The sequence below is a fragment of the Lissotriton vulgaris genome, chromosome 2_1 (assembly GCF_964263255.1).
Source record: "Lissotriton vulgaris chromosome 2_1, aLisVul1.2, whole genome shotgun sequence".
Lineage (NCBI taxonomy): Eukaryota > Metazoa > Chordata > Amphibia > Caudata > Salamandridae > Lissotriton > Lissotriton vulgaris.
In genome coordinates this window covers 284239223-284266782 of record NC_141687.1, presented here as the reverse complement: position 1 = coordinate 284266782, position 27560 = coordinate 284239223, and the positions used below count along the sequence as shown (strand labels likewise).

At 47.3% G+C, this 27560-nt stretch overlaps 1 protein-coding gene and 1 pseudogene across 1 annotated transcript in view; both read left to right on the top strand.

Annotated features, from left to right (window-relative positions):
- Positions 1-27560, top strand: part of RPS6KB1 (ribosomal protein S6 kinase B1) — a 350261-nt gene that overhangs the window by 281467 nt on the left and 41234 nt on the right. The window contains exon 13 of the mRNA XM_086954940.1: positions 1436-1543. Within this exon, the coding sequence (XP_086811066.1) occupies positions 1436-1543 (108 nt within the window). The remainder of the gene's footprint in view (positions 1-1435; positions 1544-27560) is intronic.
- LOC147729978 (thiol S-methyltransferase TMT1B pseudogene) lies at positions 21823-22378 on the top strand (annotated as a pseudogene).

Genomic DNA, 27560 nt, shown 5'->3' with positions numbered 1-27560 from the left:
GGGAATATGTACTTCATAAGTAATGCAGAGTTAGACCTGGATTCATGTTATTACAGGCGGCGCGATACAACTGGTATTGATACCTGCATCAAAGATCAGGCCAGACCCCCTTATGTGACGTAGGTTTAACTTTGTTCATTTCCCTGTTTTGTTTGGTTAGTGAAAGGCACAAACAGATGGATAACCACATTAGGAGCCCTATACAATACTGGTCACCTCATGCACATGTGCCAAATTCCAGCAAAATGCAATCTTCCCCAAGGACACTTCCTAACACATGCGAAATTAACCAGAGCCAAGTCGCTCACTTAGAGAGTGGCAGGAAGAGGCCACTAATAGATGCATTCACTCACATGTTGTGGACATTTTGAAAAGGTATACTCTTAATAACATTGGTTTATAAAGCTATAAGAGCCATCAGACTCAGATCATTGGCTTCTCTGGGAGCCATGTGGGACGTTACACTTGCTACCATAGAATGGAACGGGCCCTACAATATGTACTTCATATCTCGATAAATTGGTGGATCTTAAGGCAGACATTTAAGTTTGTTAATAGAGCGTACCTGAAGCCTGAGGGCTTTCAAGTTATGTACTATTAGAGGCCTGCGGCATGTCCTCGATGTAACAATTAGGGCCACATTTTGGGGGCATATGGGCTAGGCCTGCAGAGTTAGAGCATTGGTGGGAGAATCTTACAACCCAGCTGTCAGGTTGCATGGGGAAATAAGCCATGGGCTAGCCCAAACTTGGTCTTTTGGGTCTCATTACAAGAGCCAAGGTGGGCAAGTATACCACTAAGTTTATACACCTGGCTCTTGCCCACACCAGACAGATAGTCATGAACTATCTATACTTTGGCCCCTGACTTAATGCAATGGCGTAGTGCTCTATACAGATATGCCAAGGCTGAGTTTGATTTTCGCCTCATTGGCACCACAACCAGACCTACATTGCTACTAGACTGTGAACCATACCTACAGGTTATCCACCCTGTGTCTGCCGAAAGGCTGCCCTGGAGGGACACTCCCTCAAATCTATCTGGTACAGATGCAGCAGTTGTACCTCCTTGAATATGTCTCTAACACACCCTCAACGCCTACTTGAGTCAGTGCAATGTATTCATGGACCTAGTAGCACTCTGCCAACTGCATTTTTCTGTTGTTTTTGTGTCCAGCTATACAGAGATAAGAGATTATTTGTACTTATTGGCTTTCGATGTTTTACAGAGGGATCAAGCATGGGAATTATCTTGGGTTTTGTTCATGTTGGGTGTTTCATACTAGACTAATTTAAATCTAAATTAAAAATCCTTTGATGCTGGTTGTGAAATTCCACCAGCAGGTCTTCATTAACGATACAATTATAAAATTGATTGTCATAAAAATATTTAATAATGTCTAAAATATTTGACGAAGTATTTTGCTTCCCTAAAGCAATCTGAGGAAGATGTGAGCCAGTTTGATGCTAAATTTACACGCCAGACACCTGTTGATAGCCCGGATGATTCCACTCTCAGTGAAAGTGCCAACCAAGTCTTTGTGGTAAGTTAAATCTAGAACACATGTAATTTTTACAACTCTTACATTACTTCCTTTAACATCACAGGAAGGAACTGGTATAATTTAGATATTGATTTAAAAGCAAAAGGCAGAATCAATTCAATTGAGCATGTTGCTTAGGTTGCATGATCATTTATATATTTAACTTCAACACTTTTTTATGAGTATTGCACACAGGAGATTTCTTCCCAGTTCTCCTAATTTGGTCTAGGAAACCAGACTAACATCGAGCAGTCTCTTGGTTACTTTTTATTCTGGCTCTACAATATGGATCGATTTCAGCTTTGTTGTGCATGATGCCATGCTACGTATGCTTGAATATTCTATCAATATTAGCTTGTGTTTGTAGAATCACCTTGGTTTCTGCCATCCTTTACCAGATCCTATAAGTAATCTTCTCATTTTGTAGAGTGAAGTCTCTTCTAGATACATATGCTGTGCATATTTTGGTCAGCAGTGTTTGTAGGCATTTTATTTTTTCCAATGAGTGTCAACTTGAGTGGAGTTGTAGGACGTACTCATTGTAACTCCAAACTCAAGCCCACAATGCACAAATGGCCACCATATTAGATTTGTTTTTTTTCCCCCGCCATTGGGTTCCGAAGTGTGCATGCAAAGCTCTGAAGCAAACAGGACATTTCCTCAAAACAGTTTTACAGCAGCCTGAGGTTCAACGTTACTGGATTGAAGGGACATTTTTTGAATGTAGTAGTAGCTGGTATATTTTTTCCAAATGCAAGATTTTTTTTCTAAATTCTGTGAATTTTACTTTATGTAAAGAATTAGATTCCCATTTATTATAAAAAAGTAAATGCAATCATCTTTCAGTAGTACGATACTTGTATTCCATTCTGAGCTCTACATTCTAGTATAAGGAGCAAGGACTGACAGTAAAGCTACTGTTCATCCATTTCTTCAAGAAACATCCAGATTCGCCTGGATGCATGTGTGAAACTGTTGCAAAACCTTCTAAATTTTGTTGTGCTTTTGTAGGAATCCTTAGGTTCTGTAAGTACGTTTATTCAGCCACCTCAACAACCCATTCCTGCTCTGGTAACTGAGGCCATCCAGTTTTGTGGAACATCTCACTGAGCAAAACGAGACCCAAGAGCAATATGGCTTGGGTATATTAGTTTGCATCATGTCCTTGAAAATATAAAGTACGGCTACCTTAGGAGACTGGTGGACCTCCAAGCGCAGCACTCATGATTGCGTAGTAAATAGTTACTTCCAGAATGCCTGTGTCTTGGGACAATCCCACTGCTGAGTGACTTTTAAGGCAATCCATTGAGGGATCTCGATCCATTTTCTGAAGCCTCTTGTATGTAATAAAATGTATTACAGGTATTTAAACTGAATTGGTCAATGCCTGTCTGAAATAGCCACCTTGTGGAGGGACAGTTGGACATCCTGCCACTCCTCTTCCGAACATTTGTTTCTCCCTCCCATGCCACCCACAGTACCTGGAATAAGCTTGTAGCACTAACGAATGAAGATTTTCATAAGCATGAAATCCTCTTAACTCCTGTGGACCCAATCACCAGCTTAAACCACTAAAAGGCTGAACTTTTCTATGGGGTCAGTGTCCTTCAGATAAGGGAAGATTGCATGTAGTGTTTGGAGGTAGTGGAAGTATTGGGATCTTTGCAGTTGAAAATCATTCTGCAGGTCCACAAATGAGTTAAGGGGTGACTGGGATATATATATGAGTTCCCACTCATGGGAACCACCGCAGGATGAGAGTTGCTCCATTCAAGTTTATACCAAGTGTCATCTTCCTAGTCCGCTTACCAGCCCATTGAATTGCCTGAAGCGATTCTCTGCACAGATAAACACATTTGGTGTCCAGGAGAAGTCTGTGCGAGATTAACTTACATACAAGAAATGTAAAGGTGATTTTTCACCCACCGTCCACTACTCAAAGCTGTTGCCTGTGTCGGACTGAAATCCAAAGAACCAATCATATTAGATGTGCTGTCCAGTATTAAGAAAGAGGGGTGAACATACATAAGCCCCTATCATAATGAGATCAACAACTTTTCACCATAGATATCTATAGGGTGCCACCACCTCATGCAGCTGAGCGAATCATTGAGGTAAGTCTGGTGCAACAAACGTTAGTGAGTGGCTGAGTCATTTTAAGTTTATAGAGTAGCTTTGTGAGGGACAACAAGGGCCTCTCTGCTTTTGAGCAACAGGTAGCTGACCCATCTGAAGCAGTTAGCCTCAGACTTGAACTCTGTGCCCAATCTGATCTCTTCATGGTGACCCTATACTGGGAATACTGCTAATTGAGACCAATTGACTTGCAGACCTGAGGCTAGGTCAAGCTGCTTGATGGTTACGTGTGGGCAGGGGGGGGGGGGGTTGGGTTTACAACAGGTGCATGAGAACCATGTCCATATAGATAGAGAACTGGTCTTTAATCTGTGCTACCAAAAAATAATCCTGAAATTATGTCCGCTCTCAATATTATGACTAGTGTCTTGAGGGCTAAAACTAAAAGAAGTGGGACAGGATATCCCTGTGTAGTTCTTTTCTGTCAGGAAAGAAGCAGACAAGGTGCAATGTAACCATACTCTGGCCCTTAGCTTAATGTATATTGTCCATAAAGCGGACACCAAAGCCCATCCCCTCCAAGATGGGGAGGAGAGATCCTCAGCCATTTGAATCAAAGGCCTTTTCAACATCTGTCAACAAAAATAAAACAGTGGCCCTTGTTGGCGGGTTGATAGTGCAACTGCATTGTGTAGTCTACGGATGCTGTGTTGGGTGGTTCTGCCTAAGAAAAAGGCATTACTAGTGATCAGATAGAGGCAGTAGGCAATGAACAAAATCATGGCAAAAGATGTGGCCTCTATTGATCAGTGAGAGGGTGTAAGAAACTGGATGGATATATATATATATATATATATATATATATATATATATATATATATATATATATATATATATATATATATATATATATATATATTATATAATATACTGCACCAAAGTGCGGTACAGTGTGTATAGAGTCAAAGGGTCTCCATTGAATCTTACTCTCTAAAATGGTAGCTTGGTCGAGCAGTAAGGCAGTATCAGAGGACAGTGTAAAGCATTTGGTGTACACACTCAGCAAACGGTCTCACACACTAAAGAACTGAACTCTAGGCCAATTGTTTTGTATAAAAAAATATACATTTTTATTTCTAGAACCAAGCAAGCCTGGTGCAGGTAAGCATGAAAATACTTTTCAGTAGTAAAGTACTTGTATGACCACAGTTCAAAATAGCAGTGTAACTTTTACTGATTTTGGTTACAGTTTTAAGAAAGAAGTTTGCAACACATTGCAGGTATAGTACATTCAATTGGATGGGATTTTAAGTAAAATACGGTTACTTTGCAGATTACTTTTGCTAACACAGGACTGGATCCTAGATTCAGCCCTGGGACCGTTTCCTGAAAACAGGAGAGTAAATGCGTTTTGATTAAAGGTACGATTTTTAAGGAATATTATTGCATTTCAAAAGTTGACAAACTTTTTTACATAAAATCACCAATGCTATCCTATGGAAGGAAATTCCCTTAGCAGGTAAGTTAGGTTATTGTTACTTTTTAGGTCTCGCCTAGCGAACGCAGCACATGCTTCGCCTTGGCGAAACTCCATTGTCGATTTGGTGCGCGAAGGGAGACAAACCATGTGCGCGCCCGGACAGGCAAAGTGCAACCGCATGGCTTCCCCTTTGCGCAATGGCGAGAGCTTGTTTGGAAAAGCGAGGAAGCATGGCTGGCTCCCAGGTTGAAATTGTGACTTTGCTGCTGTTGGTACTTTATTCTTGTGAGTACGAGTCCGACCTTATTTAACTCTGTTTGTGTTTCCGCTGCTTTCACTGGTTAGTAAATATTGTAACATTCTTGAGCAGGTAATAGGCCTGGGAGACGGAAGTTCACTTGGAGGGCACATATGAACAGATAGGAGGCCCGGGTGGTTCAGCAAGTTTGGCAGAAAAAGGAGTAACATCCGAGGGCAGAGTCGTAGGGGGGCAAGGCTGTGTGTGTGCCTGTGTGCACGTATGTCTGCATGAGTGTCTGTGCGGGCGGGCGTGTGGGTGTGTGTATGTGGGTGTGTGCAAATTCAAATATCTGGCGTTCTGATTGGTTGTTTAACAAGGGTGGGATCAGTGCTTGAAATGGAAACATAACTGCGCAGGCACTCCCTTTCTCAGTTACTTCTGAGAAGTGCAGTTACTCTCCCACAGGAATTAAAGAAATGGAGGTTCTCGGTCTCTCTTAATACCTCCCCGTTTAAGGCACTGGTCGTGATGGACACATCACATGTGTGGCTCTCTTTAGCTCCCTTGTCCTATGTTAGACTGCCAGGAAAGTCATTGTTTTTTTTTTAATTTTTGGTTTTCACCTCTGTAAAGATTAAAGTCACCCCCGGTGTGCCTTTCAGTGATTGACTGCGAGGACCTGCTCTACTGACTGCCCCTGTGTGGCCCTGTTTCTGGGAGTGCCTCTTATATGCATGTATCTACAGCCTGTGGGTGCTCCTGTTTCTGTAACTACCCCTGTATGAATGATTCCATTGTCCACGTGTTTCCACAGCTCTTGTGTTCCCCCGTTTGTATGGGTGCCGCTGTATACACGTTTCTACAGACTGTGTGTGCTCGCCCCCGTTTCTGGGTTTCTCTGCTTGCACGTTTCCAGACAGTGTGCCCGTTTCTGTCAGTTCCTCTGTTTGCATCATGTTTTTTCCACAGACCGTGTGCCTCTGTTTCGGAGCGCCTGTGTGTGCACGTTTCCACAGACTGTGTGTGCCTCTTTCACTGTGAGTGCCTCTGTGTCCACGTTTCCACACAGTTTCCCCTGATTCTGTAAGTGCCTCTGTTTGCATGTACCTACAGCCTGTTTGTTCCATGTTCCTGTGACTATCCCTTTACGAATGAGTCCACAGTCCATTTCCTCTGTGTGAGTTTCCACAGACCATGTGTGCCTCTTTCACTGAGTGCCTCTGTGTGCATGTTTCCACAGACTGTGTGCCTCTTTCAATATGAGTGCCTCTGTGTGCATGTTTCCACAACGTATGTGCGCCTGTTTCTGTGATTGCCTCTGAATGCATGGTACCACAGCACCGTGTGTGCCCCTGCTTCTGTGAGTGTCTGAGTGCACATTTCCACAGCCCGTGTGTTCCCCTGTTTCTGTGAATGTCTCTGCATTCACGTTTCCACAGCCTAAATGTGCCGCTGTTTTTGTGAGTGCCTCTGTGTGCACGTTTCCACAGCCCGTGTTCCCCTGTTTCTGTGAGTGTCTTAGTGTGCACGTTTCCACAGCCGTTGTGTGCCACTGTTCCTATGAGTGTCTGTGTGCATGTTTCTAAAGCCTATTTGTTCCCTTTTTTGTGAGTGTCTCTGTTTGCACTTTTCCACAGCCTGTGAGTACCCCTATGTCGAAGACTGGAGCAAGAGGGGAGAGGCTACGTTTGCCACAGAGCTTTTTTTCTGAAATAACTAGAAGTGGCCAAAGAAACAAGCATTTGCAATGCAATAGGTCTTGCATTTACGAGAGTTTAATCTATTGGCATTGTAAAGGACAATACTTTTTATCATGGTTCAAAAACTAAAACCTAAATAAAAGGCATTTTCTTTTACAATGCCAATAGCTCAAACTCGTGTAAATTCGAGACCTTCCAAAAGCTGCTACCTCTTGGTGTACAGCACTGCATGAGTATATCTCGTTGAGGTTCGTCTGCACTGAACGAGCAACTTATATATGGGTTCTTAAAACACTTTTTAATACAGAGAAGACCATGTATAATTAATAAATTAGCTTGTCTGGCTTCAGTTTTATTTAATGTCCTGTTATGAGCACCAATTTACTTTAAAGCACCATTGCAAATTGTGTTTCACGTTTGTTTGTATTATATAGAAAAAATGTAAACTGAAATAATGCAGTAATCCATAAAACATTGACAGATTGCTTTTGGAATGCCATCAGATTGCTCTTGATTCTCACAATGCACCACAAGGTAACCCAGTTAGCTTGTCTGTTAGGTTCGATAAACACTTGGTTCTGCCTTAAATGCCTTTTTTTCCAAAAATGTATGTAGGTCTTCTGTTTTGCTTAATTTCTTTCAAGGACTAATTACTTTGGGTAGAGGCAAGATGTTTCTCCTTTTGCCACCATAGTGTTTTATTCATCCTTTCTCTGTCACTATATTCTCATGTATGCGGGTCTTGTGATGGTAAAGTAAATGTCAAATACATACCATTGTTGCTGCTTGAAAACCTTTCACTGACACTGGTTATTATCTGGGTGACCGATTTGCCTCTTGGATCTGGTTAGACTTTCTGGCCAGTTTCAGGCTTGCCTGTCAGATGTTCTGGACTTTGTAGTCTTCTAGCATGGATTAGCAGTACTTATAGCGAAGGAGTACTGAGCGGCAGTGTCTGCCTTCGGACAGCCTTCTTTGTTCAGTTCTCCCCGTGTGATCTGTTTTTTCAAATGTCTAATGTACGTTTCAATTTATGCCTTTTGTTCCGTAGTGCGATTCAGATCTGGTCCTAACCTTAATATATGGCATTTTAATTTGAACCAACGCACCGCTGTTTCCCTCTTCTTTTGAATCTTGAAGTGTTTCACATGGTGATGAATATCGCCCCTTGTATAAATAAAGTTACGGCTCACATTTGACTTTTTTTTCCCACTAACCCAAACCTAATGGTCTTGCATACTAGCCCCTCTGTTTGGCTAAAGCGATCCTTATGAGACATTCCATCTTTCTTCTCCCCCCAGCCCCCTTTCACTTTTAATTGCATTAAAGTATGTTTTGCCATGCCTAAGAACAATCCCCCAGCTGGCACTTTTACACATTTCACAAGGACCAGGGCAGATTATATTTCTCTGGCCAAGGGCATTTCAGTTGCTGATATTTGAAAGGGAAAAATCAAAGGTGATGATGGACGGAGCGTTGACAATACAAACACTCACCCCCAGTCAACTGATCCGGGTTTAATCCATCACCGTTCTTTAGCTCACTCCGCCACCCCAGTTCAGACATGGCCATATGCAAATTAGTCTGACACTGTGCCTCATGGGAACAGTCCAGCCCGAACTGCCAAGCCATGTCTTCCCCGGACCGGAATAAAGCTTCCCAGGACCGGTTTCTGGCATTACAGCCGTCTTCAGCCGGGCTTGCTTGACTCCAGTGGCAAAGTGAGCAAGGGACTCACGTCTGAGCATACCCTGCACACTTAGGGCAAACAAAGAAAAACCAAAGGTGATGATTGACGGAGCGTTGACAATACAAACACTCACCCCCATTTGTCACCCCGACTGGGATGGGTATGCTCAGACGTGAGTCCCATGCTCTCCACACCACTGGATTCAAGCAAGCCGGGCTGAAGACGGCTGTAATTCCAGAAACCGGTCCTCGGAAGCTTGTTTCCGGTCCAGGGAAGGCATGGCTTGGCAGTTCGGACTGGACTGTTCCCATGAGGCACAGGGTCAGACTGATTTGCATATGGCCATGGCTGAACTGGGGTGGTGTGGAGTGCAAAAAAACGATGGATTTAGGCCCAGATCTCTGTACTGGGGTGAATGTATGACATTGTTCTGCATTCTGTCCAACTGTGGTTTTTGATATTTGACAGGTGGCCACTCTTCTAGTCTGTGTACACTTTTACCAAACAGTATTGCCTGGTTGGCTGTTATGTGAGGAGCGATGGCTAATTAGCTAGAACTGTTCCACATATTTTCCTGTTTAATGAAGTCTAGTCCTGCCTCCCATGGAGTACTGATTTTAGACTCCTAACTGTAATGTGGCAGCAGACAACAGGCTCACAATAATGTCAGTTTTTGTGTTCCCCTGCCGTAGTCCAGCTACTCAGAGTACCCCCCTTCGGGAAACCTCTGTGGTCAATGGGGTTTAGAATACTTTTCTTGCCTAACTGACCTACAGTTACCTCTGCGCTCCTACAGGATGTTAGTCATGGTTAAGCTCTTCCCTGGCTATCAACCCCTCATACAGTTCCTCCTATTTTCACTAAGACCTCGACAGAGCATAACTCCATCCTTGCCAAAGAGGTTCCATCATTGCAGGACAAAGTTTCAATGAAGAGAGTTGCCGTGAAGGAGCGAAGCATATGGTGCTACTCTTGTTATTTCTTACTACTCAAGGAGGATGATGGGCTTGAACCGAATTTGGACCTTTCTGTCTTGAACATCTTCCTTGGAGGGACAAATTCAAGAGGCTGGCTCTAGCCCTGATCCTCTCCGCCTTAGATCCTGGGGATTGGATGGCATCCTTGGACCTGCAGATAGCATAATTTAACAATCCTGCACTGCAGCCGATAAGCAATTCCTCTGCTTTGTGCCATGCCCTGCTCTTCAGCCTCAACACAGCCCCCAGGATGTAAGATGTTTATGAAGATGAGGGTGACCCATCTTTGTAGTCCAGAATGCCCCTATTTATGTACCTTTACGACTGGACTTTGATGGGTAGTATGCCACAATCTTCCATGGAGCGCCTACAGACATCTATCTAGGTTCTCTTCACCAATGTTCTCCATCAGTGAGCCATAATCACTTCTTTCCCAGTGCCAAGAGTTCCCTTTATATGGTGGCTGATCTAAGCACTGTGGCACGTAAGTCCTTTTCACACCCTGCTTTGAGTCTGGTTCATTCAGGATATGATCTAATGTTTCAGGCTTGATTCAGTCTTATTTATCTTGTACTTCCTATCTCCCTGGGGCCAGGGGGCACACCAGAGGGAGACTGATGCCTAAAAACCTTTCGCAGGGAAAAATAATATTACTACATTTGGGCTAGAGTTGCCCCGGCTCCAGGATATTTTGGGAGGCAAGGGGTAGACTCCTGTAAAGACTCCTCAACTGTCAGTTGGGATATGGTGTCAGACTCACGTTTTGACCGTTGGGTTCTGTGAGACTTCCAGGACGTCAACTGAGGCGGCGACTCACCCGATCAACGCCTCGACCGGTCCCTAGACTTTGGTGAAAAAGGACAATGCTGTGGTGAAGTGCACCACCAAGAATTGCATATGGCACTCTTTCAATGCCTTTAGCCGAAGCCGCTTGCAGGACGGCAGTCCTCAGTCGTGATATTCACCAAGGCACCACAAACACAGTATGCGAATCCGTGATCGGCATTTGTCTATCACAAGATCCCCAGGGTTTAAACACAGACAACATCGCTTGTAGAAAGCACCCTCTTCTCTCAGCAAGACATTGAGATGAGCCTAAAAAAACTGTCTCTTACCCCTCCGGATCTGCTTTGCAAGCGCCTAAAAGAAGGAACTGACGTTGGTGCGTAACTAGGGGGTTCTATGGACTCCGTTGATGTCACATCTGGTGGACGACATTGATACGGAGTCGGGTTACGCCTTCTGTTGGCGCTCGCACGTACTGTGGGAACATGTCTGGATACAGGCTTGCACCTGGGGAGGATTCTAAAGTAAGGAATTGCAGCTAGATCCTGTCTCTAACAGATAATGCGTTACAAAAGGTAAGTAACTTGTTCGTTTATGTTGTCTTTCGGCCTAGACAGTTATGAAATTTCTTGTTGTACTGGCCTCATGCCTTCTGCCGGGGTCTTGATGTCGAAGGCTAGGCTGGAGCGGTCCTGCAAGCTCCTAGAGCTCCGGCAGTCGGCCCGCGCCGTTAGAGGTCCCGGTCCAGAAGGAGGTCGAGGGACCGGTCGCGGGCCAGAGTCGTCATAGCTCCGGGAGTCGTCACCATTCCTCGGGCTCCTAGTCCTCAGGTAAGAGGCACAAGAAGTCGAAGAGGCGTCATCGCTCTTCTGACTCCGCTCGCGCGACACGGCCGGGTGTGCGGGCGACACTGCCCATGCGGCTCCGCCGGAGCCGCAACGTCGCGGCCTGCTCCATACCCGCCGGTCCCTGGGCAGAACGCGACGCCAGAGGAGATCGAGGCCTTCCTCATGGCCATGAGGTCGTTCACTTCTCTGTCTGGTTCCGCTGCGCCTTTGGGCCAAGCGGCCCGACTGGGTCCCCAAGCGGGCCGGGTGCTTTGGCCCCGGCGACTTTGGTCCCGACGCCGCAGGGTCCAGCTGAATCCGGATCCGGGTTGTCTCTTGTCGACCTTATGACCTCGCCGGCCCCCAGGGTGTCGCCCCCGGTGCCGTTCTAGGACGACTTCGTCCCTGGTCCTACCCTAGATTCGGGTTCGCCGCTAGGAGATTTTTACTTCTATGACCCGGCCCCATCCTTTGAACCCGAGTATTAGGAGAAGGGTGGCGAGGAGGATTGGAAAGGGTATGAGGACCCTCTGGCACGTGAGTGCCAGCCTTATCAGGACTGGGCAGGTGAGCTAGGGGATGCCAGTGGTCTGGACACTTCGCCAGACACTGGTTTTGTCTCTCCTCCTACCGTGGCTACAGAGGAGAAGGCTGCCTATAGTGTGGTATTGACGCGGGCGGCCAAGGCCTTATCTCTTGAACTCCCTGTCGCAGCCGTGAGGACTAACCTCCTCACTGAGGTCCTTAAACCGCATGCAAGCTCCTCGGAGCCTCTGCTGCCGTTTAATGCGGCTTTATCTGACGTTCTTTTGGGCACCTTGTCCAGGCCCGCTACAGGTCCCCCTGTAGATAGAAACGTGGCCAGACTCCACCACTCTGCTCCGGGCGACCCTTGCTTCCTGTCCACCTACCCCACCCCCGAGAGCCTGGTCATACAGGCCTCTAACTCCCAGACCGCATTCCTGACGGCTCCCCCGATCGGGAATCCAAGAGGTATGAACAGTATGGCAAGATGATGTTCTCCTCACTAAGTTTGGGGTTGCGGTCCGTTAACACTGCGTGCCTCTTGGGCTGTTATATCCACTCTCTGTGGGACACGGTCGGGCCGTGCTGCCACAATGTCCGGAGGAGACCCGGACTAAACTCGCCCAAGCCCTTGCGGAGGGTCGAAATGCGGCACGGTATTCCATCCGGTGTGGACTGGATACAACGGAATCGCTAGGTAGAGTGATGGCTAAGACCGTGGCGATTCGTCGCCACGCCTGGCTGAGGTCCGCCAACTTTTCAGCTGATGTCCAAAACACCATAATGGACATGCCGTTTGATGGCCGTCGCCTCTTTGGCGACAAGGCAGACAGTGCACTTGTGCTCTTTAAGAACTCCAGGGCTACGGCCAAGTCCTTGGGCCTGTCGGCCCTCGCCAGCAACCTGCTGCCTTTCGCGGCCAAGGAAGGGGCGCCCCCACACGTCCTGCCAGCCACGGGCGGCAGACTAACCTCCAGCGCGGTGGCAGACGTGTTAACCGCCGTGGGGGTGCCCGGGGACAACAGCGAGCCAGTCCACATCCGCATCCACCTCAAAGCCTTCCTAGTCCGAGCTTTCAGGCCCACAAGAGGGGGGCAGGGTTCGCCATCACCTCCTTCACTGGCGCAACATCACTTCGGACAGGTGGGTGCTGCGAAACGTCCAAAGGGGCTACTCCCTCCCCTTCGAGGCGACCCCTCCAGCCATACCACCGCAAGGCCACCGCGTGTCGGGGGATCACTTGGATCTTCTGCGAGAGGAGGTTACGGCCCTCTTGGCCAAGGGGGGCATTGAGCGCGTTCCTGATCCAGAAGTAGGGTGTGGTTGTTACTCCCACTACTTTCTGGTTCCCAAGAAGGGCAAAGGGGGCATACGCCCTATCTTGGACCTGGGGACGTCAACAGGCTTCCCCTAGAAGGAGAAGTTCAAGATGCTGACTTTGGCTCAGGTCTTAGCTGCCCTGGACCCAGGAGTCTGGATGGTAGCGTTGGACTTGCAGGACGCTTATTTTCACAACCTCCTTCCTGACGGCCCAACGGCGTTACCTGCGGTTCACGGTAGGCCAGGAGCACTTTCAGTTTACCGTGCTCCCCTTCGGCCTTAGCAGCGCCCCACGGGTGTTCACGAAAGTGATGGCGGTGGTCGCAGCTCATCTGCGCAGGTTAGGAGTTTCAGTCTTCCCCCTACCTCAACGACTGGTTGTTGAAGGCGGGCTCGCCCCACACAATAGTCCGCCACCTCCAGACTACGGCCGTCCTCCTGCGCCTGCTGGGGTTCTCCATCAATGTGCCGAAGTCACACCTGTGTCCCTCTCAGAAACTCCTCTCCATCGGAGCGGTTCTAGACTCGGCGCAGTTTCGGGTTTATCCTCCTGAACAGCGGGTTCTGGATATTCAGGCTCTGATTCCGATCTTTCAGCCGTTATCCCCAGTCTCGGTCAGGTTGACGCTGCAGCTTCTGGGGCTGATGGCCTCCTGCATCCTTCTGGTGCATCACACCAGGTGGCGGATTCAGGCTCTGCAGTGGGACCCGAAGTTTTAGTGGGCCCAGCATCAGGGCGTCTTGTCCGACCATGTCTTGATCTCAGAGGGCACTGCAAGACAGTTGCAGTGGTGGCTCAAGGACCGCGATTGAGTCAGCGGCAGATCCCTCTCCCTACCCCAACCGGAGCACGTAGTTGTGACAGACGCGTCCCTATAGGGCTGGGGGAGCCACATGGGAGAGGCGGAGTTCAGAGGCCTCTGGTCTCTGGCGGAGTCCCGAGGCCTCTGGTCTCCGGCGGAGTCCCGGCTCAACATCAACCTTCTGGAGTTGCGGCCGATCCGGCTTGCACTGAAGGCATTCCTCCCCTCTGTCCGGAGGAGTGTAGTGCAGGTGTTCACGGACAACACCACCGCCATGTGGTACTGCAACAAACAGGGCGGGGTGAGGTCGTGGACCCTATGCCAGGAGGCTCTGCGCCTCTGGCAGTGGCTGGAACATCAGGGCGTGTCCCTGGTGGTTCAACACCTGGCAGGTTCCCTGAACGCCAGGGCGGACGAACTCGGCCGTCGGTGCATGATGGATCACGAATGGCGTCTGAACTCGGACGTGGCGCAAGGCCTCTTTCATCAGTGGGGAGAGCCTTGATTAGATCTATTCGCCACAGAAGAGAACGTGCAATGTCCTCAGTTCTGCGCGTTGGAATTTCCAAGGCGGCACTCGCTCGGAGACGCTTTTCGTCATGAGTGGAGCTGCGGTCTGTTGTACGCCTTTCCGCCTGTACCACTTCTGCCCAGACTGCTGAAGAAGATCCGACGCGACCGGGACCAAGTTATCCTTGTGGCTCCGGACTGGGCACGAAGATATTGGTATCTCGAGCTACTCCGCATGTCTGTCGATCCTCCGATTCGTCTGCCTCTTCAGGAGGACCTTCTGTCACCACAGCAGGGGACGGTCCTGCACCCGAACCTGTCCAATTTCCACTTATATGCGTGGAGATTGAGCGGGGCAGTTGAGGCCATTTGACTTGCCTCCTGAAGTCTGTTATGTGATTCTGGCAGCCAAGCTCCCCTCCACAAAGTCGGTATACGCCTTCAGGTGGAACAAATTTGTGGCATGGTGCACAGCAAAGGCTGTGGATCCCCTTTCTGCCCCTCTTTCAGAGGTTCTCCTCTTTCTTCTCTCTTTTGCACAGTAGAGCTCTGTTCTGGCACTAAAGTCCCCAGTTATAAATAGGTTTTTGAAGGGCATCACTCACATTATTATTATTATTATTATATTTAAGCTTATAAAGCGCGCAGCTACCCAGAGGTTTCCCGGCGCTAGGACCAAATTAAGGAGGAGAGCAAACTAAAAGAAGAAGCAAATTATCGGTTGAATAACCAAGTTTTAACTTCTCTGCGGAACTTGAGGTAACAGGATTCAGTGCGCAGGGAGAGTGGAAGAGAGTTCCAGAGGAAGGGAGCCGGAACGGAAAAAGAACGACCACCCATTCTGGCTCTCCTAACTCTGGGAACTTGAAACCCTTTTCTGATAAGATGAACGGAGAGTGCGAGCAGGGCAAAACCGGTGAACCAAGGTCCTGAGATAGTGGGGCCAAACCTGTATTGATTCTGTGCATGAAGCAAAGAGCCTTAAATTTCACGCGGCTTTCAATGCGTAACCAATGTAGATTCCGAAGGGAATTAGAAGTGGAGGAAGAGTTGGGAAGTTTACAGAGCAGCCGAGCTGCCATGTTTTGAATTGTCTGTAGTTTGCGGGTCGCCTCTTTGCACGCCCCCAGGAGAAGGATATTGCCGTAGTCCAGTCTAGAGGTGATTAAGGCCTGGACTACGGTTTTTTGTGTCTCCTGAGGGAGCATCCAAATGATCTTACGGAGCCACTTAATGATGGTAATACAAGTGGAAGAGGTTTTGACCACGTGGTGCTTCATGGAAAGTTGGTCGTCAAAAAAGATGCCAAGATTGCGTGCTGTTTTTGAAGGAACGGGGAGGGTACCCATTTGAGAGGGCCAGTGTTGGGGCCCCCACAGATTAGTGTTCTTACCAAACAGAAGAAGCTCTGTTTTACCCCCGTTCAATTTGAGTTTGTTTTAATGCATCCATGTGGCGATGTTACTAAGCCCTACACTGCGGGAAGGTGGTGAGGAGTGAAAACCAGTTGAAAGAGAATAGATATGTGTATCATCGGCGTATGAGTAGATGACTAACCCAGCTTGTTCCGCAATTGTAGCCAAAGATCTGACATACAGATTAAAAAGTAAAGGGCTCCAAATAGAGCCCTGGGGGACACCATACGCTGATTTATAAATTTGAGAGACCGAAGAGGAGGAGAAGACTTGGAAGGTCCGGTCGGAAAGAAAACTAACAAACCAATTAAGAGCTGGGCCAGTAATGCCGGATGTTTTAAGAGCGTTGATAAGGATGGGGTGGGAAACCGGATCAAATGCGGCACTCAGATCAAGCAAAATGAGTGCCACGGTTTCCCCCCCATCCACTCGGCATCGAATGGTTTCTGAGACCCCCAACAGAGTGGATTCGGTCGAGAAACCGGATCTAAAACCTGATTGAGATGGATGAAGGATATTATTGGTTTCAACATACTGGGTGAGTTGTGAATTGATGTGTTTTTCCAGTATTTTTGAGAAAACCGGTAGGAGGGAGATGGGGTGGAAATTTGGATGGATTATTGGGGTCGGCGTTAGTCTTTTTTAATAAAGGAATAATCATGGCATGTTTCAATGTGGCAGGTACCGTAGCTTCTCTGAGAGAAGAATTAAGTAAATCCAAAATAAGATTAAGGGAGGAGGTGTCAAGAATTTTTAGAATTTGAGGGGGAGTGGATCCAGTGGAGAGCCAGACTTAATATTGCTAATAATATTAAGAAGTGTAGAGCTATTGAGGAGATCCCAATTACAGATATGCTGAGCAGGTAAAGGAGAGGTTCCCTCTAAGGCTTCAGATTCGAGGAAGATCACAGGATCAGATCTGATGTTGGAGAGGCTATTCTGTTGTAAAAGTGTGGGGTGCATGCCCACAGAAGCCTCAGGAACACAAGGAGTGACTAAATCAAGTAATTTAGGAGAGGGAGAAGGGGAAATAGATTTATCAAAATCGATATAGATGGTGTCAATTTTAGAAATGAAAAAATCGGCCAATGAATTACACTGTGAAACATCTAAACAAGGCGCTTTGGTCTGACAAGCTGCACCCGAAAGTTCTTGTACAACCTTAAAAAGTGGTGCCTTGGGGCGATATTGTGCCTCGGGTATGGTTGTATTGACATATTCCTTTTTGGCAGATTTACAGAGTGAGTGGTAGTTAGTTAAGGCAGTCTTATACATTTGCTTGAAGCCTAGATCATAGTGTATGCGCCACTTGCGCTCAAGGTTTTTACATATAGTTTTTAGGTTTTGCCTGGCGAAAAGATGCGCTCTGCGCATCTTTTTCGCGCAGGCGAAAACCTCTTGAGATCTATACGGGAGACAGGAACGGCCTCCGTCTTTCATTGGCTAGCTCCATAAATGGAGGCTAGCCATTGGAAGACGGGCCTGTCCGTCAATGCCGGACCAGATTCGGGGGCGTTCCTGAGAATTTTTGGCTTTTGGCTACGTCACGCGACGTCAGCCAAAAGCCGGGAACGCCCCCGAATCTGTTCCGGCATTGCCGGCACCCGCCTTCCTGCTCCGGCCGTCGTCAGCGTCTCTCCTCCCCCTTTCCAGCCCCCTCCCGCTTGTTTCCTGATGCTGGCCTCGCAATAGCGCTGCGCCTCTCATCCCCCTTTCCCGCCCCCTCCCGCTTGTTTCCTGATGCTGGCCTCGCAATAGCGCTGCGTCTCTCCTCCCCCTTTCCCGCCCCCTCCCGCTTGTTTCCTGATGCTGGCCTCGCAATGGCGATGCGTCTCTCCTCGCCCTTTCCCGCCCCCTCCCGCTTGTTTCAGCAATGGCGGCACCGGCCGAAGATGCAGAAAGCAAGCCACCTAAGAGCGACTGGCATGATAATATACATTTGGAAAATGATGAACACTTTCCATCTGTCAGTCAAATTGTGATATCAGCATCTCCTGGCACACCATTCCACTCCTGGCGAAAAACGCGGTGGGTGGGAGCGCCGTCCGCGTTCAGAAACAAGAGCCTGGCTGACATCCTTAGACGTAGCGCCACGAGGGTATTCCAAGTGGCGCTGCTCTCTCCCTGATGCACAGGAACTAATGGTTAGAGGCGTCCTTTCCCCTGCTGCAGAGCTCAGGGGCGCGGCCTGAGATCACTCTGCCCTGGCAGGGACAGTGAGAAGCGGCCGCCTCCTGTTTACACCATGAAGCGGCCACTGCACAGCGGCTCACCTTCGGCGTCGCTAGGCAGCCAGCAGCAGCGCTGCGAGCTTTCCAGCAGCCACCCCGCCCCCTGCCCAGGTGCCCTGTGTACTCACGGTGCTTCGGGCGCTGCTGACTGCTCCGGTTTGCAGTGGAGGTCCAAACAGCCAACGGCGGGTCATGTGATGGGAGAGTGCTCGCCTAGCAGGGTTTAAATAGCCGTCTAGTACTGGCGCTGCCGCCTCTGCTGTCACCGTGCAGCACTCTATGCTGCTAATGCGAGCGGCACAGAGGGCGAGACGAGAAAACAATGACCTGAAAAACCGGCCCTGCTGCTGCCGGCGCAGGGTGATACCACAACAATACAGCACGCCCGCTCGCATCGCCAGCCTTACAACAAGCGGAACACTGTAGTCCAAAAGCCACCCACCAGGACTCCTCTATAGACACTCGTCACGGCGGTTCTCAGTAGGCACGACCATCGCAGTAAACAGGGGCACCAGGGTAATGTATGGGGTGCCCAGGACCACACATAGCTATAGTGAAGGAAAATAATGGACCTGGGGTTGTGCTCCGTATACACGGAAACAAAACTTTCCGAACACACACATCTTTCCCCCGAAGGAAAAGGCTTATTTCTTACTCCGATGGCTTTTTTGCATCTTTGCTAACTCCACACCACCACCACCACCAAGCTTTACAGCTCTGCCATGGCCACACGCAGCCCCGTGCTTTTAAATACCTTTAGCCCTAACCACGTTTTTATGAGGATGATAAAACTGGGAGTTATCTCTAGTTTGACCTAAAATGCCGTCTCTGGGAACGTACTGTTTCAATGAGGTTTGAGTGCTTTGTATTGGAACCGTTCTGCTGGCCAGGTACGGAGCGCTCTCCAAGATATAACAATAAGTTAATATCTTGGTCTTGGTTTCCAATATTAGCAGGAGCAGAAATGACGTCATTAGTGCTTTCGGTTTGTGGGCGCAAATCACTAAGAGTCTGTCTGACACTCCCCTGAGAGCGCAAACCTGCTGCAGGCCTGACGTGGGCAGGGCGGGCACGGTACTGTAGGCACAGGTCAGCCATTGTTCCTTGTTTGACATGCATCTTCATGCCAGGCACACATCGCCACATCTTAATCCGGGGGCTGAGCTCTCACTGAGGCTTTGGTGTTTTGTACGGGAGCTTGTTGGGCCAGTTGGAATCAAAGGCCAGAATGCTAATGTGGGGACGCGCTGTGATCCGGCTGCTCTTTTGTCTGCTATGAACTCCCAGTGACCCTTCCTTCCTCCGAGGCCTGCAGAGGGACGGGGACCCTCCTGCAGACGCAGCTAAACATCTAGTTGTCATCTCACCTCGAAAAGTAAATGTACTACAGTGCACGATATTAAGCGGATTCCTTTTTCTGGCACCCTAGACACACCTTAGTGCAAACACCCGTGTATGTAAGGCTCGTACGGAACACCCTTAGACACGGCCTCGCTACTCGCTCTTAACGTCCATTCTTAAAGACGTGGGCCTCTTGCCGGACGATGGTAAGGACAGCGGGCTCACACAGTACACGTTTTATGTCTAGGCGCTCACATTGTACACACTGTCCAGTCCCGCGGAGAAGGCTCACACTGTGAGATTCCAGGACTGTGAGGTTCATACTGTACCAATCTAGTGACGTGAGGCTCCCCTGGCACAGTCATGAGAACACGAGGCCAGCTCCGTAGAATCCTGCAAGCCAGAAGCAGCTCACACTGTACCAGCATGCTCGGGAGGATTATACAGTGACAAGGAGTGCGCGCGAAGGCCCCTGCACAAGTCTACGCACTTGAGGGTCACACAGAACAACTTAAGGGGGGACGGGCTTCTCCTATATAATCATGTGGACATAGGCCACATGGGGTACAATATAGGGGCATACTATTCAAACCTGTGGAAATACTTTTCATGTTGTACAATACTGCATGCAGAAGTGATTGAATGTACTGTTTTAACGCATGTTTTCCTGTGAGGCACAGAAGGGAGACTTTCTTGGTGGACTGGAAGAGTCCCCGCCCCCCTAACAGACAATGGGGTAGTTGTCGGTGTTGATGCTTATCAAAGGAGGGTGGAGTTGTCATATCAAAGGCACTTGGGCACTACCAGAGGTCATTGTAAATGTGTCAAACCCTGAACCCTTTGAAATGGCAGCAGCTCACCCAGGAGCCTCAGTGGTGTCAGCCAGCACGTAATTAGCATGAGGTTGTTACGGGCAGATGGTCACAGGGATAAGAAGAACATTGGCTAGAACAAACTTTTTCTAATTCGCAGAGTTTTAATTTTACTTTAGGGCAACATCTAGTTCATTTCTTGTATTAGGATCTGGAAACTTACATTTAAATACAAATTTTCTTCCACGGAACATGCCTCGAGTGCTACACTTTCTCATAAAAATGAAATTATCTTTGCACTTTTGCAAGTCTGTAGTTTCTAGAAGGTGGACATTGGGTAACATGGGCTTATCAGAAAGATATACCGTGGTAAGGACGCTTGGTGTGGGTTTGCATCAGTGTGTTTCTTGGGCCTTTGTGTTTAAGGTAAAAAATAGTATGTTCTAAAGTCACCCGAGGCATGGCTGCTATCTCAGTGCAGAAACCCCAAACATTAGAGCCCAGTGAATTCTCGGCACATCCTGTTGAATCCTCCAACCCTTTAAACCGCCCCAAAAACGTACTAGTGTATTATATGGGGCCTGGCTGCAACGCCCCTCCCCCATCCGAAACCATCATAAGCCCAAAAGTGGCAATGTATTTATACGGTCAACCCGGGAGAAATCTAATCCTGGCTGCAAAGTTCCAGCCCTTTAACAATGCCAAAAGATAATGCAGTATAGGGACAGCCCGGTGAACGCTGCATCTGTCTGCTGAAGCCCCACCCTTTGCACCCCATGCTTCCTTCAAGAGTGTTTGAAATGTCGTCTTGGAATGTTGTGCCCTTCCGAGCCCGGTTCCTGTTTTGCTTCTCTTTGAGACCTGTCACCCCCTGAACCAGGCTGAATAAAGCATCCACGTGTTCCCTTTGTCCCGGCTAATCCTTTGTGATTCTTGACTTTGAAAGTGGCCATTCTTGGAGCCCCAGACTACCCTATTTGATGAGCAGTTGCCCTTTTTCAGGGGTAAAGTGACCGTACGTGACAGCTCAGTTTCCAAACTCACATCCTTACAGGTCCGTACTATACAAAATCCAGGAGGTTTAGCTGTTACTCTGAATATTTCCACTCTCAGAAAAAACAAACGCGTCACTGTGCAAAATGAAGAATTACTTATGTAGATTTAAACATTATTGCAAGTGTATCCATTCAGGACACAGCCTTTGAAAGAATTCGTTTTAGATTAATTTTCGAGCACACCAGGCGAAACTTGTACAAACTCTAGAGCATCGACTTGTAGCAAATATTTATTTATTCGTTACTTCTTTATAAAAAAAACAAATTAATTAATTACATTTCCTTGCATAAAGGAATAATTCTGGACATGACGGGCAATCTATTTATCGTGTACAAAATATATACTATTAATTCCAGCTTTGTGTGCTATGGAACACCCTTGTTTGTAACGAACAAACATACCGGTAACCTGAATGTGGATTTCTCTGTGCATATGGTGTGCATTATTCCTACGAAGTAAATCCAGCGCAGCTCAGACACGCATCAGCTCGAGAGCGCAGACCTCAGAGGCGGCGGCGCCCTCGGCTCCGAACATGGGCCTTCTCATAGCCACCCTTCAGGGGGGCATCATGCTGCTGACCCTGCCAGTGCACCTCTTGGCTCTCTTAGGAGTATGGCAGCCACTAGCCAATAAGATGTTTCCGTACGTGTTGGCCACATTTAGCCACGTCTACAACCGGAAGATGCATTCCTTCAAGAAGACTCTTTTCACCAATATGCTAGACTTCGCCGGCCCCGGGGGGAAGCTCAACATTTTGGAGGTCGGAGGCGGAACGGGAACAAATTTCCAGTTTTTCCCGCCAGGATGCCGAGTCACGTGCACGGATCCGAACCCAGACTTCGAGCGCTTCCTGGGCAAGAGCGTTGCAGAAAATGACCGCGTCCGGTTCACGCGCTTCCTCGTGGCGTCTGGGGAAGACATGTCGGCGGTGGCCAGCGGCTCCGCGGATGCTGTGGTCTGCACGCTGGTGCTGTGTTCGGTGCGGAACGTGGAGGGGGTCCTCAAGGAGGTGGTGCGAGTCCTCAGACCGGTGAGTATTCTGTAGTGCTATTTTGAGATGCACAAGTTTAATATGGCAGCTGACTTTCACTTTCTCTGAGTCACTATTTCGAAGCGCAGATTACAAGGGAAAACTCGGCAAAGCAATAGCTACGACCTATATATTGGGCAAATGGCACTGGTTTCCTGACCCACACTTCACATGAATTATGTCAAAGCTGAGATTATTACTTGTTCACAAATTACATATTTTAGCCAATAGAACGTGTGCACTTTTTAAACTTGTAGGATTGCACATTCATAAAGGTTAAAATTTACAGACACTTTATCTGCCAGCCTATGGCTTTACTTACCCAAGCGAAGGGTCGTTTATAGGAATTCCATTCCATTGTTTGACCCTCTACCCCTTTCCTAAACAATTCCATGTTCCGCATTTTATGCAGTCTATGCTTTATAGCTTGTATGGAAAACTTGGAATCACTGAAAAATCATAAAAATAATGCATGTAGGAGGCAAAAAATTATCCAGGCTTTGTAGGCAACAGGCACCTCTATATAGGATCCTGGGCAACACCCACCCTCTTGCTGAGGCAGATCTTTATCTTTTTGTTAGGAATGTCGCAAAGCACACTTTTGAAAACACTGCACTTCACGTGCACAACTCGACTTGTGTCATTTGTATCAGTGTAAACCTACGATTTTGTGTACTTGACTGGACGCTTCTCCACATTTTAGTAAGTCAATGCCAAACATACTTTTATGATGCTAGTAATACAAAATATATATCTCTCTCAAAAAATATATATATAGATAGATACACATAGAGAGAGACAAATTGTGTTTATAACTTCTTGAACTACAGTAACTCATTATTCCTCTAATAACTAGTATATCTTTTCCGGAAAACCAACTGGCTCTGCAGATTTTCCTTTATTTATTCCAGTATTTTCTAAAGTGTTAATTTAGGGAATTGGATATCCTTAAACAAAGTAGCTTAACTTCCTAGTTGAAATATTCTCTCTATAGGTCAGAACTATGATCTTGAAACTCCAAATATATTTCCCTTACATTTTCTATTGTTGTTGAAATATTATTTCTACTTTTTTTTGCCTTGGTCTTCTACAATAGAATGACATTCCTAGCATACAATTCTCCAAAAGCAACCCCACCTCAGCTTACTCAAATTATGATTCAGAATGCCTTACGCCTAAGAGATGTTTACGTGCCTCTGTTGCCTGCAATGTGTGGGGGCTCGCAGTGTGTGTGTGGGGGGGGGCTCGCAGTGTGTGGGGGGCTCTGTGTGGCTGTGTGTGTGGGGGGCTCTGTGTGGGTGTGTGTGTGGGGGGGCTCTGTGTGGGTGTTTGTCATTTGCGAGAGATTAAGCTATTGGCATTGTAAATGACAATGCCATTTATTTATGTTAAAAAAACATAAATAAAAATAATGTCAAGAGCAATGCCAATAGCTCTAACTTTAACAAAGGCAAAACCATTGCATTGTAAATGCTTGTTCTTTTTTCAGTGCGTCGGTAAACCAAGGCGCAGGAGGATGGTGTAGATTGTACTTTTTCTTTTGCTCGGGTAAACATAGGCTAGCAGCTTGAGTGAGCCAGCTATGAATAATGGCCTCCGCTTTAGTGTTGGTGACTTCGGTAAGGGGCCTGGTATTCTCAAGACCAGAGTTAAATTTAATAGGATCCATTTTTCCAGTTTCTGGTAGGTCTGAATTCATTGGAGGTAGAAGGGATGTTGGACAGACATCCAGTAGTAACAGAAAAAGGCAAAATATAATGGTCTGACCATAATATGGGTAAAGATGGACTGCATATAATAGTTTCTAAATTTGAAAAAATGGGATCAAGAAGGTTCCCAGCCTTGTGGGTGGGGCCAGAATTATGTAAAATGATGTTGAGAGCTGCAAGATCCTGAAGAAGATTGGTGCTAATAGAACAAGAAGGATCATTAAAATGCAAATTAAGATCACCAATTGAAAAATTGGTGGAGTTCTGAAGCAAAGGAGCTATATACTCAGGAAAACATTGGCCCAGGAACTAGCCGGGACAGGAGAGCGGTATATGAGCATCCCTGAAAGGGTGAAATTGGGAGATAGCAGAAGTTTAAAATACCCTGCTTCACTGTTAGGTATATCAAGATCCTTCCATTTACAGGAGTAAAGTCTATTAAAAATTATGGCTATACCTCCACCCTCTTTCCCCACTCTGTTTTTTCCTGTGTACGTATAGTTGTCAGGGAGGGCAGATGCAATGCCCGGACCGGAGTAGTCATTAAGCCAGGTCTCACATGTTTTCTCCTGTTCCTTTCGTGATGCCTCAGTGGGACTTGAGCCTTGTTCTGACTTATCTGATGTGCGCTCCTTTCGAACCACTTCATACCTGTCCTCTTCGTCTCCTTACTCTGAAGACTGCATTCCTGGTTGCCATCACCTTTGCCAGGAGGGTGAGTGAGCTCCAGGCTCTTTCCTCTAAACCTCCTTTCCTTTGTCCATCCGGACAAAGTTGTGTTGCGGACGTGACCCTCTTTCCTGCCCAAGGTAGTCACAGACTTCCACATCGGGCAGTCCATCACCTTGCCCACCTTCTTTCCACCTCCGCATCCCTCGTAAGAGGATGAGAGGCTCCACCGTCTGGATCCAAAACGTGCGCTCTCATTCTATTTGGCTCGCACACACCAGTGCACAAGCGGACCATCTCTCAGTGGGTCGTGTTGTGCATCAAGGTATGCTACTCTTTGGCTAAAAAGGAGCCTCCTGTTGGGCTGAAGACCCATTCCACTCGGGCCACGACGGCTACTACTGCCCTGGGTCGGGGAGTACCCTTGCAGGACATCTGTCAGGCAGCTACGTGTACCTCGCTGCACACGTTTACAAGACACTACTGCCTGACAGCCAAGTCCGGAGAGATGGCTTTTTCGTCCGTTCCATTCTCCAGGACTTTCTGATGTGATCATTGGTTCGCAGACCCATCACCGGGGTTGGTATTGCTGGGGTATCTATTCTAAGGTAAGGAATCTAATACTAACCTGTTTCTTTCAGATGCACAAGTTACTTTCCTTCGGTAATGATATATCTGTATGAAACAGTAGTTCGTATTAGATTCCTTACCGCCCCACCCATCCTCCCGGTTCTGCGAACCGATATCTAGGGTTAAGGTCATCCCCTTTCAGGGCCCTAGTTTCATGGCACCAGTGTTGGTTTTTTATCTTGGCTCTGCGTTTCTGGTGCGGAAAAGCTATGTATAAGAACTGACGTCCACGCACGAGGCCGGCGTGTAAGTACTCCGACCTCATCCCGGCGCCGCAGACGACTCCTACCGACGCGCAGGTGTACTGCTACGCAAAATTTTCCGGATCCAGTCTGACGCCTGGGGATATTCTAAGGTAAGGAATCTAATACTAACTACTATTTCTTACAGATATCGTTACCGAAGGTAAGTAACTTGTGCTTTAAGCACGATAATTTCCACCTAAATGTTCCTTTATACTGTTGGACTTTGATCTCCTTTACCTGTTCCTGTGTCTGCCACTGCTTCCTCTGGTTCTGAACAAGGTCAGGAAGGGTAGGGCTTCATCACATTCAGGTTTTCCCTGTTTGGGCTCTGATGTCTAGTACACTAATCTCTTGGGTCTGAGTGTCTTTTGCCTCCTCCGACTTACTCTTTTTCGGATATACTGTCCCAGCTTCAAGGAAGGGTTCTACATCCAAGCCTTCACAACCTACAAACTCTGTATGGAGACTTAGTGTAACCAGCTAAAAAGATTTGATTATGCCCAAGGATGTAGTGGATGTTATCCGAGCTGCAGGTTCATAAAGTCATTCTTTTCAGGACTCTGGGCAAAGTTTGTGCTTTGGTGAGCGGACCATCCATACATTAAATTTTGAGATGTCTTGTTTATCTCATCTTTCACTCTGCAGCATCTTGTTGTGGGCACTGTTAAAGGTTATTTCTTTCCCGTTTTGCCCTTTGTACATTTTCAGAATCAGACCTCTTTAACACCCCAGTTACGATCCTTTTTCTTGTAGGGGCCTACATACAAGTTCCCAGCTGTACAAATTGTTATGCTGCAATTGGATGTTAATTTGGTTCTTGTGTTATTGATGTGCATACCTTTCAAACCTATGTACAGCTGTTCTTTGAAGTTTCTCATCCTTAAACTGTCTTCTTCATTATGATTATTATACAATCCCTCACGAACTCTCCGTTCTTCTTCTCTGGCATATTTTTCTGTGCCCAGAATCAGACTCGCTAGAATGGGTGGCCGGTCTTTTGCCTACTTAGGCCTTACACTTTGGAACTCTCTGCCTCCGAATATACGGACTGTAACCAACTATGCCCGTTTTCGGAAAGCCATTAAGACTTGGCTCTTCGACCAATAAATTTCGACCTATAATGTTCCAGTAAATTTCTGAGTTAGGTGTCTTTCAAGCACCCTGCCTGTCCAGCGCCGGGAAACCCTTTTTGGGTAGCTGTCGCGCTCAATAAGCTCAATTAATAAATAAAATAAATAAATGATTAGTTCTGCTATCCTAGGCTATCAATTGCAGGCACTGTTAGTGCTACCATCATATATCACCTTTTTTACAGAAAATTGTTGCTCAGGACTTTGGCATCCTTTCTACCAAAGATGGAGCACTTACTTGTGTCCCTCAATTTCTTTACTCTGCCACATAGCTCTAAGGAAGCGTGGCTTCAGTAGTTGGATCCCAGGAGTGCATGACTATGTGACGGTTCATTAACGTTGGTGAGACATTCGTTAGTTCTGTGTAATTCTTCTAGCTGACTGCAAGTTTGTTTCCTCGCTTATGTTGAGTGCGGGATTAATGGGGCGACAGGCACTCTGCATGTATGAATGGTGGGAGGTTATGGACCCACCGAGCAGGGAGGGTGGTGTTGGTAGGGGGGAGGGTTTGTTTCAGGGGTTGGTAAGTTTTGCTCTAAACCAGTTTACTCCTGTTGTGTTTGGTAACCTGCCTGATGACACAGTGGGTCCAAACATCTATCCGATTACGATAAGCTTCTCTGATGACAATAGGTACTCAAGCTAAGAATACAATATGGACGTAGAACGGGCTGGGCAACAAGATTAAGCGGACACTAGTACCACAGCACCTCAAACAACACTCTCCCAATGTAGTTTTCATTCAGGAGACACACCTGCGTGGGAATAGGTGCAAGGCCCTTGACCGTTTTGGCTATAAAATGGTTACCCATTC